The sequence below is a fragment of the Myotis lucifugus genome, unplaced genomic scaffold, assembly GCF_000147115.1.
Source record: "Myotis lucifugus unplaced genomic scaffold, Myoluc2.0 scaffold_61, whole genome shotgun sequence".
Classification (NCBI taxonomy): domain Eukaryota; kingdom Metazoa; phylum Chordata; class Mammalia; order Chiroptera; family Vespertilionidae; genus Myotis; species Myotis lucifugus.
In genome coordinates, this window is record NW_005871109.1 from 1,804,134 (window position 1) to 1,818,241 (window position 14,108).

The 14,108-nt window shown below is 44.2% G+C and overlaps 1 protein-coding gene and 1 pseudogene across 8 annotated transcripts in view; one reads left to right on the top strand and one right to left on the bottom strand.

Moving 5' to 3' along the window:
- Nucleotides 1-849: 849 nt before the first annotated feature.
- Nucleotides 850-1,421, top strand: LOC111826217 (annotated as a pseudogene).
- A 7,171-nt stretch (nucleotides 1,422-8,592) lies between these two features.
- The window catches only part of TEAD1 (TEA domain transcription factor 1), a 246,393-nt gene continuing 240,877 nt past the window's right edge, over nucleotides 8,593-14,108 (bottom strand). For all 8 annotated transcript variants that reach the window (XM_023754525.1, XM_023754523.1, XM_023754521.1 and 5 more), the window contains one exon: nucleotides 8,593-9,572. In XM_023754525.1, coding sequence (XP_023610293.1) covers nucleotides 9,459-9,572 — 114 coding nt within the window. In that variant the 3' untranslated portion in view covers nucleotides 8,593-9,458. The remainder of the gene's footprint in view (nucleotides 9,573-14,108) is intronic.

Sequence of the window (14,108 nt, forward strand, 5' to 3'; positions counted from 1 at the left end):
TTAAAGGAAATAGTGACTAGTGCGTATGAAGGTGCCTTCCCTGTAATAAGGCCTCAGCCAAAGGCTCCACAGCCCCCTCCCTCTGCCCCATGCAGCACACTGGACAGCCGCATGCCTCTCAAACAGTGGCTTGCTGAAAGTGTCTCTTCAAAGGAGCTGGAATGTTATTTCTTCTCTGTTCCCACTCCCACCAGTGCCTCTCAGGACTTGAGACAGGCTTTCCCTTGAGATTTCAAAGAAATGGGGAGAAGCAAGACGCCCCGAGGATCCTTTAGGATCCCAGGATGCATTTGGTCCCACTGTCAACAGCCCAAGGTCATCTTTGCTTAAGAAAGTCGTCCCCTTCCTCCATCCAGATTTCACCCCAGCCTGCTTCCACAGAGTCTCATGAGCCCAAATGCAGGGGCCAGGAGTCCAGGCTGAAGAGTCAGGGTGGCCTACTGAAGCTCCACCACTCTCTAGTCATGACTTCGGATGACCTGTCCTTTCAGAGCCTCAGTTTGGGAGTAATGTCACACTGTCATTGGGACTATTCTGAAAATCGAAAGAAACAACATACACACTTCAGACCAATACACTTGGCCCACTGCTCAGCATATAGTCAAAACTCAGTAAAGCCAGGGTGTCCTTATACACGTGTGTTACACGCCTGAATCACAAATCCCATAGTGACGCTGAGGACAGGGCCCGGGGTTACAGTGTAACATGTAGCCCAACTACTGAGAATTAAGCACCAGGCAGGCAAGAGCCATGCTGTACTGACCTCTGTGCCCCACTGTCTGCTCTGCCCCTGGCTCCTGGCATACGCCCAGCAAGTTGGGTTCACAATGAACAAATAACAAATGCTCAATGGCTGAGCTGGTGTGCCTTTTGGTTCTTCAAGACCCTGCTCTGGTACCATGGAACATGGGACAGGGTTTCTCAGGGTTGCCTGGGATCCACAGATGAGATCTTTTGCAAAACTTATGTCAATTTTATTGAAGCGAGAGAGAGACAGGCAGACAGATGGACTGACTTGTAGATGTTTTAAAGAAACATGGCTAGCCCCTTTCCCCAGCTGCTGGTAAGGTGCTCGTAGCTCACCTGCATCTACTCGGCCCTTATCCTACATGACGATGGAGTGACGGTGACAGAGGATAAGATCAATGCCTTCATTAAAGCAGCTGGTGTAAATGTTGAACCGTTCCAGCCAACATTTGCAAAGGCTCTGGCCAATGTCAACATTGGGAGTCTCATCTGCAATGTAGGGGCTGGTGGACCTGCCCCTGCAGCTAGTGCTGCCCCAGCAGGAGGTCCTGCCCCTCCACCGCTGCTGCCCCAGCTGAGAAAAAAGTGGAAGCAAAGAAAGAAGAATCTGAGGAGTCTGATGATGACATAGGCTTTGTTTTTTTTGACTAAACCTCTTTTGTAACACATTCAATAAAAGCTGACCTCTGTTGCAAAAAAAAAAAAAAAAAAAGAAAGTAACATGGCTAGTCCAGCCAGTATGGCTCAGGGGTTGAGTGTCAACCTAGGAAGCAAGAGATCATGGTTCATTTCCTGGTCAGGGCACATGCCCGGGTTGTGGGCTCTGACCCCCAGTAGGGGGTGTGCAGGAGGTAGTCAATGGATGTTTCTCTTGTGGATGTTTCTCTCTATCTTCTCCCTTCCTCTCTCTCTCTCTCTCTCTCTCTCTCTCTCTCTCTCTCTCTCAAATCAATAAAAACATATTTTTTTAAAAAAGAAACCTGGCTAGACGTAACACCTGACATCCCAATACTGAGCCTGGTGGGCACTGTCAAGGACGCGTGGTCTCAACCTTCTCCTCTCCGTCCTTCCTATGAGCACCCACAACACAGAAAGCATAGTTCATTTTCAACAACATACACTTTTGCAGATAAAAAAGGTGACCCACACTTTCATTTTCTTTATTTTTCATTGATACTGTATGAATACAAAGTTTCTAGAAAGCTACAAAATGTCTACCACTTTATCAAGAAGGCATCAAAATGTGTCACTTTGCAAAGACATGAAAACACCTGCAGGAACTGACACAAAAATAGCATTTTTAGAGTGATGAAATAATTGCACTTAACTGTCATGGATATTAAAGTTATCACACATATGTACCGCGAAAGCTAGAATACATTTTTTTTTTTACAAAGCACTTTATAAAAAAATTCTCTGCACACAAACCCTATAATTTTCATATAACTATCATACTAAAGATAAATTCACTTTAAAGCCAACACTTAGAACATTTTTAAACAAAAAGGTACCAGTACCTAAACACAGACATTAACAAATACGAGAATACTGTACTGCCAAGAGGTTTAACCAAACGCCTTTTCAGAGTTTCTGCAAATAGGTTAAGAAAATGTGTGAGAATTTGCCCACCCCCACCCTCCAATCTCTTAGATTTCCCCAAGAGGAACCTTAGCACCGAAGGCAGGTTCCACAGCCCACTCCCAGCAGCAGTACAATATCAAAGGGACTACTGACCAGATGAAACGCTTACGTCACAAGCCCATTTTATACACCTGACATGAAGACACAGACTGTGAGAATCCCATTAAGTCATTTAGAATGTGAACAAACACACGTGGAAAAAACCGATTTACATAACATGTAAGCATATTAAAGAATTAAAGGCTATTCAGGTTTCTTTTTTTCAATGTTACAAAAATGTTTTTGTTGTTGTTTTTCAGGCACGTACTGTTTTGTTTTTAGCTTTTCTTTATCTGCAGTCATGAGCCTATTGAAGAAAGGCCTACAGAAGTGAATCTTTCAAGGAGGTAACAGGGAGATTGTTTTTAAAGAAGTGCAGTTAGTACCTAATTTACACAGTGAAACTAATCACACAAAAATGGCTGATGCAAAAAAAAGGAAAGGAAATCAGAGAATGGTTTCCAATTGATTTATGTCTCGATTCTTTCAGCTTCGCTTAGAGAAAGGGGAAGGGGAAATGATCTCATGGCGGGAGCCAGAGGAAAGAGGGCCAACCGGACCGGTGGGACCCACTGGAATCGGACCCCATTGAAGGATGAATGAGGGGGGATCATGAATGCCGTTTCAAATACTAACATGTAGTGTGGCATGTGATTGACTCAACGCAAATACAGATTCACAGAGAATTAAGCAAGTTACGGCTTAAGAAGTTGGACAATAAATACAAATATTTCATCTTATTTAATGGTGCATGACTTCGATGCAATACATTTTAAGCACAAAACCTTCATTCTGAACAGTCTAAGCAATGAGTTTCTGAGAAAACTATTGCCAAACAAAGCGCAGTGACACTTGAAAAGAGAGGGAATGGGGATTTAACTAACTTCTTCCAGGCTGTTGGTGTAAGTACAATGACAGGGAGGCCTGAATTCAAGCAGCTAGCTAGAATCTGTGGTGAGTAATTTTCCTTTTCATTTGATTTTCTCCTTGTAGAAATTTCTAGAAATACTCACAACTTGGTGGAAAGAAAGCACTCCTGAAATTTCGGAGCCCAGAGAGGGTATATTCTTAAAGACACCAGGCAGAGACAGACGGAACACATGCATTGAGAGTTCAGAGGCTAACTTTCAAAGACGTCTGATGTCATTTTTAAGTCTAGACTGATAAAGAAACATCTTTTTTCCTTGTTTGGCTAGTGTGTTTGCCTTCTTGTCCTTCTCCCTCCTCTTTCTCACCTCTATCAGCTTTCCCAATGTACACAAGGTTTTGATAAAAGCCAATACGGCCCCTTTGAGGGCTGGAACCTTCTTTGAAAACGCCGAATTGTGAATTCTTTGGAAGTTTCTCAGACAAGACACTTGGAGTCAATATTTTTGCCCTAAGAACACTTCACTTGTCATGACCCTAACTCACTTTTGTTCTGCACTGTCATCTCAGTTTGAGGCTTCCAACTTGCAAAATGGTATCGTTGTGTAAAACACACAAGTGCGCACGGTCGTCTGAATGGACAAGAAAGCCTCCGCAGAGACGGAACACGGAATCTATCCGCTGGCCGAGAGTCTGCTGTTGGTGTGGATGCTCCCTCACGGGGGTGCAGGGCTGGGTGGCGAGTGGAGATGACACCAGGGTCATTGGCACACACAAACACAGCAGTTTCTGGGTCGCTCCTGCAGCAGCGTGCTCCTGGTGGGCGGTGGCAGGGGCTCTCCCACGGCAGACAGACTCCCAGCGGGCGGGGTCCACGTCGTGCTCTTGCGGACAGAGGCCTGTGGCTGGTTACTCATCCCGGTAAACCAAAGGCATTACGGTGATCTCAATATATTTTTGGTCTCTCTACAAGTGATCGTTATTATGGCAGCACTTTTCTAAGCTGGAATCTCAAACCAAAGGCACTTTCATGCTGGAGTGCAGAAGACTCACAAATAGCTAAGTATTTGGTCGTGAATTTAAAAGGCAACATTAAAAAGTACAATTTGCTTTTCATAGTCAACTATGAAATTGCAAAAACCTTTCGTTTTGGTATCTACATTTGAGAGTCTGGTCAGAGGACTGACTTACGTTCAGTTTCCGATTGTAGACCAAGTAGTCAGTTTCTTGTAGAACTGGAGAAAAATGGGCTTAATAAACAAAAGGGAAACAATTTTTGCTTGTTCTGTTTTAAACATGGGGCCAATTAGTCAATGGGCACTGAGAACAGGTGTAAGACAAGGCTGGTGGCGCGACTAATGTATCACTAAGGCACTGCTTACTGGAACGCTTTGGCAGCTCTGAATTTAAAACTTCCTAAAAAGAGTAACAGTAGTAAGAGAAATGCTTCCAGCTTACAAAAGGGCTCACAGTTCCGAGGCAGCCTTTTGCACTGCACACCCTCCACGCGACATCTCAAAGATTTAAGGCTTTTCAGAAACGAGAGGGCTTTGCTGCAGACACAGCAACATAAAGACGTGAGCGGTGCAGACATGTCCTCTCAAGGTCACCGGTGAGAACACGGACCAACGAGACTGGTTCTCCCTTCGTTAGGACAGGGGCAGTGTACCAGAGCATATACAAAATCATACCAATGATATGTACCTGGTTTGTAAAACTGACTGTCGTCTCGTGACTGAAGTAATTTATGGTTATACAAAAACAAACTGCTGAAGCCACTACAGTATTGAAACCTAAAGACTTGGGTTTTCAAGTCTCCTGGGGACTTGCCTACCAAGTGCTTGGAACGGGCCTGCGCTTTAGCTGGCCTGAGTGCGGGACTTGGCTGCCGGGATGCTTAGCAATGGGAACTTTGAGCCTGTGGCAGGGGAACTGAACTCAGAGGAAGCAAAAAGGCTCATCAGCTTGCCTATCTGCTTGTGGTGACCTCCCACTACCCCCTCAGGGTCTTGTCTGACCTGCCCACATGGGAAGCAGCTGCCGCCTGGGGACAATGCTGTGGCTCTGGCAGCGGGTTTCTTCCTCTCCCTCTCTTCTGAAGGGACCCCGTCCACACGTCTGTGGGGGTCGTTGAAGCATGAGCACCAAAGAAGAACAACTTCCACCAGAAGAGGCCGAGGAGTAAGTGGCAGGAGTGTGAGAGCCTCACCCTTATCCTGTCACTGGCCACGCTGAGCCTCAACTTCCTCATCCACACAGTGAAGGAGAGTAGACTGTGCTCTCCTTTAGCTCAATAAACAAGAACTTCGATCAGCCCCCTCCCGGAATGGATCCCCTTTCCTCCATCCCTGAAGGTGAAAAGACACGTTCCCGAAGCTTCTGCAGATATAAACAGGCAGAAAAGCAGAAGACCAGAGGAAATCTACCCAAACGATGGAAGGTTTGATAATGAGACCCACAAGCTTATGAGAAATAATGAAAATAGCTGTGTATCTTTTAAATCCGGTAAACTAAGGATTGAAGATCAAATTAGAAATGCTCTTTGATTGCTGGGATGATCGTGACCAGCTGTTCCCAGCTTCCCCCGGCAGGAGGGAAAGAATGCAAGAGACAGAAGCAACATCCCTAAGATGGGTGACCAATAGTAGAAGCATAAATGCTTGTGGTAAAAGAGACGTGTGAAACAGAAGTTCTGAAACGGGAAGAAGCATGGACACAATGTCACTTGTATAATATTTCTACCTGCCTCCTGACATCTGACACAGGAGAGATATTATCGCAGGGTAAAATATGGTATGTGGGACCTGTGAAGTTTAGGACAGTGATTCTTAATTAGGGGTGACTCTGTGCCCATGGGGCATTGGTGATGGCTGAAGACATTCTGGTTGTGACAACTGAGGGAAGAGGTGCTACTGGTACCTAGTGAGCAGAGGCCAGGGGTGCTGCAACACCTCCTCTATGCACAGGACACCCCTGCACAATAAAGGATAAAGGATTACCTGGTATGAAACGTCAACAATGTTGAGGTTGACACTGGTCTCGGGCAGTTTGGACATTCTGGAATCCTGGGACATGTTTTTGAAGAAGTCATGATTTTTCGTAGGCGGAAAAGAATGGCAACAGACCAGCAGCTGGTTCCTCAGCTACCCCCTGCTTAGGAGTGACAATTTGGCCTCCAATTGTCCAAAGAGAAAGCCTGCAATGTCTCTGAATCACACCTGGCAGCAGAGGAGAGTCACCAGGGGAGAGAGCAGTGAGGGCCATGCTCTGGAAAGACTGCTTTGCGGTGCAGCGAGCTTTCCAACAGAGGGAGAGGACGGCCATGAAGGGCAAAAGACCAAAGACAGACTCAGATTAGATCTTACACAAATGCCACCCCAGGGTCTAATCTGGGAGAGATGGAGAGAGGGCCGAGGGTTTGGGTGACCGGTCCTGTGGGTACGATAGGGAAAGATCTGCCCTGGAGAAAACTTGAGAAGAATAAGACAAGAAATAACTTTAAAGCGTCTCAGAGCAAAAGATGTAAGCAGAAAGATTTAAGAGCAAAAAGTAAGCCTCAGGATTGTTTATGTAAGCCCCCCAAATTCAACTACAAAAGGGTTCGGAGGAGGACCCTGGCGGTGCAGCAGCAGAGGCCTGGCCTGACCCGCAGTCGGTGACCAGGGATGCCCTTCTCTGCAGCCAATAGAACTACCCTCTAGGTCAGTGATGGCGAACCTTTTGAGCTCGGCATGTCAGCATTTTGAAAAACCCTAACTTAACTCTGGTGCCGTGTCACATATAGAAATTTTTTCGATATTTGCAACCATAGTAAAACAAAGACTTATATTTTTGATATTTATTTTATATATTTAAATGCCATTTAACAAAGAAAAATCAACCAAAAAAATGAGTGTCATAGGTTCGCCATCACTGCTCTAGCGGGTTTCCTGGGGTCCATTTTGCTACCTCGCTCCCTGGAGCTCTGGGATGACCTGGCTTTAAGCCACGTGCATCATGTGCATGCCTTTAGTTCTGGGGTCCTGCTCTTTTAAGAGTGGGGGTTCCCTTGAGGGAAAATACAAGAGACAGGAGCAAAAGCAACATCCCTCGGATGGATGACCAACAGAAGAAGTTTCAATGCTCGGGCTGAAGACCCGAAGGAAGAGCAGACAACGGGGGCAATCCTTCAAGGGCCCACTGGGAAGCAGGGGACAAAAGGCCGTCAGTCTCTTTCTGGAGAGAAGATGGGCACCCTCCTACTGGCTTCCTTAAGGGGCGTGCACTCCCAATGGGGAAGGTTTTGCACTTTCTCCTCTGGTCTTCCAGTGAACCAGTGGTGAGTTTGGAAGAGGCCAGGTGTGGCCCAGTGTTATGCTGGTCACCAGCCCGGCACACCCTCATGCTCAAGACCACCAGATCCTAACCAGTGTGCAAGCAGGGTCAGAGCGGACAGGGAGACAGGAAGGGGTATATAAGTTACTTGATGGGGCAGAACAAAGCTGTTATTTTCTGGCTTGATGAAAAAGTCTTGATATGTTTCACATCTTAGAAAACTTATTTCACATTCTGTTGTGTTAGCATGTTCCCAACATTTACAGAAATGTCACTTTCTTCTGGGAAGTTGGGGGTGTGTCCTTGTGGGTGTTTACCAGCGAAGCCCGGTGGAAAGAGATGCACGTGGCTACATCACACCAAGCCTGCCACGCTTTGGAATATCTGGGTTGATCAGCTGAATCTCTCCTGAGAAGAGAACCTCCCACATGAGCCTGTTTGAAAGGTCAGAGATAAATAAGGTGGGCCTCTTAAACCTCGGTCAAACAAGAGCTGTGACTTATTGAGAGAGAAGAAAATGGATGTCCTTAGAGAATATATCTAGATCTATAGAGACAGATTGAAATATACATACATATCAGCACCTAGCAAACTTAGTGGCACTAACTAGGTGTGCAATAAATACGTGATGAATAGCTATATATGTATATGTATTCACAAACACATACATATACATATAGTTATAGCAGGTTAATAGGCCTATTGGATCACCAGAAATAAACAATTTATCCACAGGCTAGTGAGGATGCTTGCCAATTTCGGGGGAGCAGAGATGCTAAAACTGATGAGCCTTTTCCTTGTTTGGTTGATGCAATTTTTTCCCAGCCACAGAATTTTCTATACTTTGTAGCTCACAGTGCAGTATTCATGCCAATTAAAATTTTTTGTTATTAAATTTCAGTGGTTCAAATACTCATCTTAATAAAAAAATTTGGTTGTCCATATAAAATATAACTGCACACACAAGACTATAAACATTGTAAGTTTAGATTTTCAATATTTATCTACTTATTGCAAAAAGAGCCATCTTTTCTTTTTCATTAAATAATCAATCATCACATTAGTAACAATACAATTTTATATTTTTAAATATACTATATATGTTAAGGATAAGGGGTGAAGTTTTCTTCCTTTGTAATACCTGTTCAAGCGTTTAATGGATTAGGAGATTAGTTTTAACCTTGTGAAAAAAGTACAAATTTTTCTCATTAGGATATTTCTACCAAGCATTTCTTAAGGCTATTATTTTAACATTTGGTTTCAAAATGAAATAAAAGTTTCATTTAAAAAATAATTTAGTGAATTACATTCTTTCATAACTTCCACCCTAATTAGTTACAAAGATAAGTCTAAAGATTCTTAGTGTTGTATACTAAATTTACATTTATATTTAAAGATTAATTTTACTTGTATCTTAAAACAAGAATTTTATGTTGGAAAAAAAAGAAAGAACTAAATACATTTGTATAAAGGCTGTAAATGTCCCACGGCAAATGCTCTGTCTGAATATTTTTTACCACAATTAGAAATAGGCCTCTGTGGGCAGAGACGGGTTCTAGGGTTCACCTTTCCCGAGGAACTGTGGGCTGCAGATCTGAGGGACACAGAGGAACAACTCGATTTCTCTTTTTACAACTGTACCAGAACTTCACAGCTACGATGATAGTATGAACACATGGAAAAATGACTTCACTCAAACAGGACTTAGAAAAGTAGGGTGACCGCAGGGCCAGGGCACCACCCCTGCATGGGGAGGTTTACAGTCAGTCGTTCGAAAATGGAGAGTGTGTGTGTGTGCACATATGTGTGTGTGTGTATATACAGATATCTATATATATAAATAACCATGTTCAGTCCTTTACAAGCCTGTAAATATGATGCTGTGCTCCATGTTCACTATTTGAAACTTCAAATACACAGGCCATGCAGAGGAGAGTTTCTTGTGTATCCCTGTTTGTAACCACCTGTTAAAAAAAAAGTATATATACACATATATAAATAAAAACACCACATGGATGAAAGCATATTCCACCTGTGCTGTGATGGCTCTGATTTCCTTGGAGAGGAACAGTCTAAAGTCCAACAGCCTCACGCTGCCCCTCTAGCAGGAATTCAGGATATTGTGGGTTGGATTTGAAACCCATCCGAGTTACCGTATGTAGGAAGGACCTTACAGAAAGGGTCTCACACGTAATCTGAGCCCCAGAGAGACCAGAGAATTAGTGTGAGCTTTGGGGGCGAGGGGGTGGGCGGAAGTTGATTTCTTTACAACAATTTCCTACAATCCTGTCCCATGAGGCAGTCATTTATCCTAAGAACTGTCTCCTATCTTATTCCTAAACTTTTATTAAATTTCTCTCACGATAGCCAATGATAGATATGTTTCGTGAGTGCCTTGCTCGCCACTTTTAACTAGCAGTGCCTGGATCAGTAAAATATATGCTGAGTAAAGGAACAGTGGTAGCATCATGTCAAATGATCCTTCTTTTAATTTATGGAGGCTTTACTTTTCAAAATGTATTTTGGAATATCTGCCTCCCCTCTTGAGTCGAGCGGCTCCAGCCCATCTCTCTCCTCCTCACGCCCACTCTCAGCCGCCGTTCAGACCTTGAGTCCTCTAGCCCAGATCATGGCAGCCCCTCCCCACTGGACCCTACCTCACTCCTCTCCTCACTCTCTCCATCCCCCATGCCACTCTCAGAAGAAACTTTCTAAAAGCAAATCTAACCCAACTTTCCTCTTCAAAATGCTTCTCTGACTCTGTTACATGAGTGTTTCGTTAGTCCAGCTCAGTGTGTTCAAAGATTTTGAATTTGAGAGCCTCGTCCAGTTTGCCGTGGGTCTCATTCCCCCCTAGGTATCAGGCTGCCTCGCCCACTTAGTTTCCCTTACGGTTCAGGCCTCTGAGTGTATGGTCCCTGACTAAAAATAAAGTCTCACAGGATTTGTGATTTTCCTATCACAGCAGTCTATACCATCCTTAAGTACATATAGATTTGTATGATTTTTAAAAAATGCCCATCACATCCAGTGGGCTGCAAGTTCTTGAAGAACAGGGACCACATTCCCCAGTAACTAACTTGGCACATAATAGTCATTTAATAAATATTTGCTGGATGAATGAAAAGTCACATAATAATAGCCAACATATATCAACTACTTAGTACACATGTACTCCATATTAAATGCTTTACACGTATTGTCTCGTGTGATATAACAGAATTCTATGAGCAGGTGCTATATCCCTCCTCCTCTGACAGACAAGGAATCTATTTAAGGACACACAATTGCCAACTAAGGAATCCAGATCTTCTAATGCTGAAGACCTTTTTCTTAGCCGTCATATCATGCTGCTCTAGACAACTGACACAGTAACGGATTATCTACATTTGTTTTTTTTGTGGGCAATAAATATGTTTTTCAATACTGGTACCCACATGCTTTTCTAGTCTTGATTCCTGCTGCTTCCCTCACAGATCAAATACTGCAAGCAGGTAGTTCTTTCATCCTTGAAACCTCTCTCTCCCTCGTCACCATACCGAACAAATGCCATGTCCTACTGCATTTACTCCTGAATAGTTCTTGAATCCATCCCCTTCTCCACCACCAAGGTACCAGCAACCTCACCTGGACTCCTACCCCAGGAGCCACCCTTGCCCGGCCGAGACCCATCGGCACACAGCAGCTGCAAAACCCTCGTAAGAAACAGAAATCTGACAACAACACACTCTTGCTTAACCCTGATGTGACCCTGGCCAGGTGGCTCAGTTGGTTAGAGCACTGCCCCGATACACCTAGGTTTCGGGTTCGAGAACTCTGGGCACATTCAGAATTAACCAATGAATGCATATATAGGTGGAACAACAAACAATGGCTTGCTCTCTCTCTCTCTCTCTCTCAACAAAACAAAAAAACCTTGATGGCCTCTTTTAAACTTTGAACTTTAGGATAAAGAGAAAACCTGTTCTCATCCTCCTAGGTGGAGGAGCCCCTGCCCAGTCTGGCCTTTCCTCCCCAGCCAGCTCACTGCTCCGTGCTCCCCTCCCTCTCAGCCACACGACCCTATTTTCAGTTCGACCTGCGCCGCCTGCCTGCCTCTCTGCAGTATCCTTCCCGACCCTCTGCCTGTTCATCCAGCAGCTATCTTTCAACTGCTTCTTCCTTAGGGAAACTGTCTGTGACCTCCAGAACTATACGTGCCTCCTTGGCACCACGCACCTAGCTGGGCAGCCATCAGCCACTGTTTAGTTTACATTCATTTGGTGATTACTTGGGGAATGCCTGCCTCCTTCACCTGACTCCAGGATGGCTGCCTCCCCTGTCCGGTTCACCAAATCCTAGAACCTGACACTTAACTATGCACCATGAAATGGCCATTTTTTTCTTGGTAAATCTGAAAAATGTCTGTTTATCCATCAAGGCAACTTAAACACCATCTTTTAACATTCCCGAGGACTCCCCACCTCACCCCAACTACAGGTACCTGCTCAGGTAAACTATCCTGTACTCCCGTAGTGCCTGATTCTCAAGTGTAACTACAGCCATGATGACTTTGTATTGCAATCAATTATGTACCTGCCTCTTTTCTCCACCAGGCCATGATTTACTGTGGGACAATGTGAGTTTTATCTGCATTGTATTCCAGCAGCTAGTACAATCTCTCCGGAGTTCAGCTGAATGAATGAAAACATCCTCAATAACCCCTGAGGTGGAGAGTGCAGATTTGAGCATGTTGGTTGTCAAAGGAGGAGGAAATAGAGGTGGAGAGACTTTACCCCAGGTCAGTGATGGCGAACCTTTTGAACTCGGTGTGTCAGCATTTTGAAAAACCCTAACTTAACTCTGGTGCCGTGTCACATATAGAAATTTTTTGATATTTGCAACCATAGTAAAACAAAGACTTATATTTTGATATTTATTTTATATATTTAAATGCCCTTTAACAAAGAAAAATCAACCAAAAAAATGAGTTCGCGTGTCACCTCTGACACGCGTGTCCTAGGTTCACCATCACTGCCCCAGGTCATAAAATAGAGCTGGCTCTTAAACCCAAGTCTTCTGATTCCATGATTGTGAAATATTCTGCAAAGTGTCCTTTCCATCAATTCAAGTGTTAGTGTATGTCTATCACTGGCTTTGTGACCTAACGTGTTAGGGTGGACCTAACATTCCTTATTCATAAAATGGTAATAAAAATGACCTCATAATTCTGCACTGAGAATTTCATTTTGTAACATTTACAAAAGGTTTAACACGTGCCTGGAACACCTGTGATGTAGCCTCCCTTCTTGCAAATTTTCTATGGAAGAATATATCCTATTTAGGCTTCATGATTAAGATTCAAAAGGAGGAAAGAAAACAAAGTTTCTAGCCACCTGTATTTCTGAATACAACCTCAAAAGAAGACAGGAAGACTTGGCCTATGGTTCACCTGCCGTCTTCCTCCGTCTGTCTAGATGCTGTCTCTAAGGCCCGCATCTACAGGTTCACCTCAATTCCCAAATAATCCTGATGAAATCAGACAGTCTAGCCCACCAGGCCGTCGGGTCTAATGGTCCTGTTGACACAGGTTTCGTGTCCAAGGCACCTAGTAAAACCCCGACAACGGTGTCCAGCAGCTGTGACCCTACCCCGACTGTGACCCTACCCCGACCCCGAGAAAAAGCGGAAAGGTACTCTTGCTCCTGTAATCAATGAGATGATTTTGTTCTCATAACCCAGGAGTGCTGGCTTACTTTCAGCTTTTCTAAAGCTACAATAGTATTCAAGCAGATATTTATTGATAGCTACTCATTCTGCATATCGGAGGAATTTACGTAGCTGCTTGAGGATACCTTTTGAAATTGAACATGGTGTGTCCTCCAGCTGTCTATGCTGCGTGAAGCCACATGTTCCAAGGGAGCATGACTAATACAGTTACACGGGTTTTATGGGTAATAGATGCTTTTAATTTTTCCAGGCACATTGTCCTCGGCTATGCTCCGTGAGGTAGGGTTTTAGGGACTGAGCACATGTTCTTTAAAATGCTGAATCACACAGCATTTCGTGGTTTTCAAAAAATAGCTAAAACTCCTTCCAAAAGAGGTGAAGTGGCCATCTACCCGGAGCGTTGTGGTTAATTCCTGAGGCTATTGCATGTCCATAGCAGGATGCCACACTCACCTTCTGCTAAGCTGAGCACTAAGGTGATCTGTTCTTAAATACAAGGGAGTACCTATATGACAAGGACCTGCCAGCACTTGAAACCTTGAACTGCTCAATGTTCACCAAAGGATACCAATGAAGACTAGTTACTAAAGAGCATGTTTTCCAAATTTCCCCCCAGACTGCCAGTTTCTAAATTTCAGAGGGACCTGGACGCACTTAAGAGTCCATTGAGGTTCTCTCCGTGGAATAAATGAAAATTGGCTCATTGGCCAGTCCCTTAGAGCAGGGATTTCAACCCTCTGTGCACAACTACCTGGGGATTCTGATGTTATTCCTTGACGTGGGGCTTACAC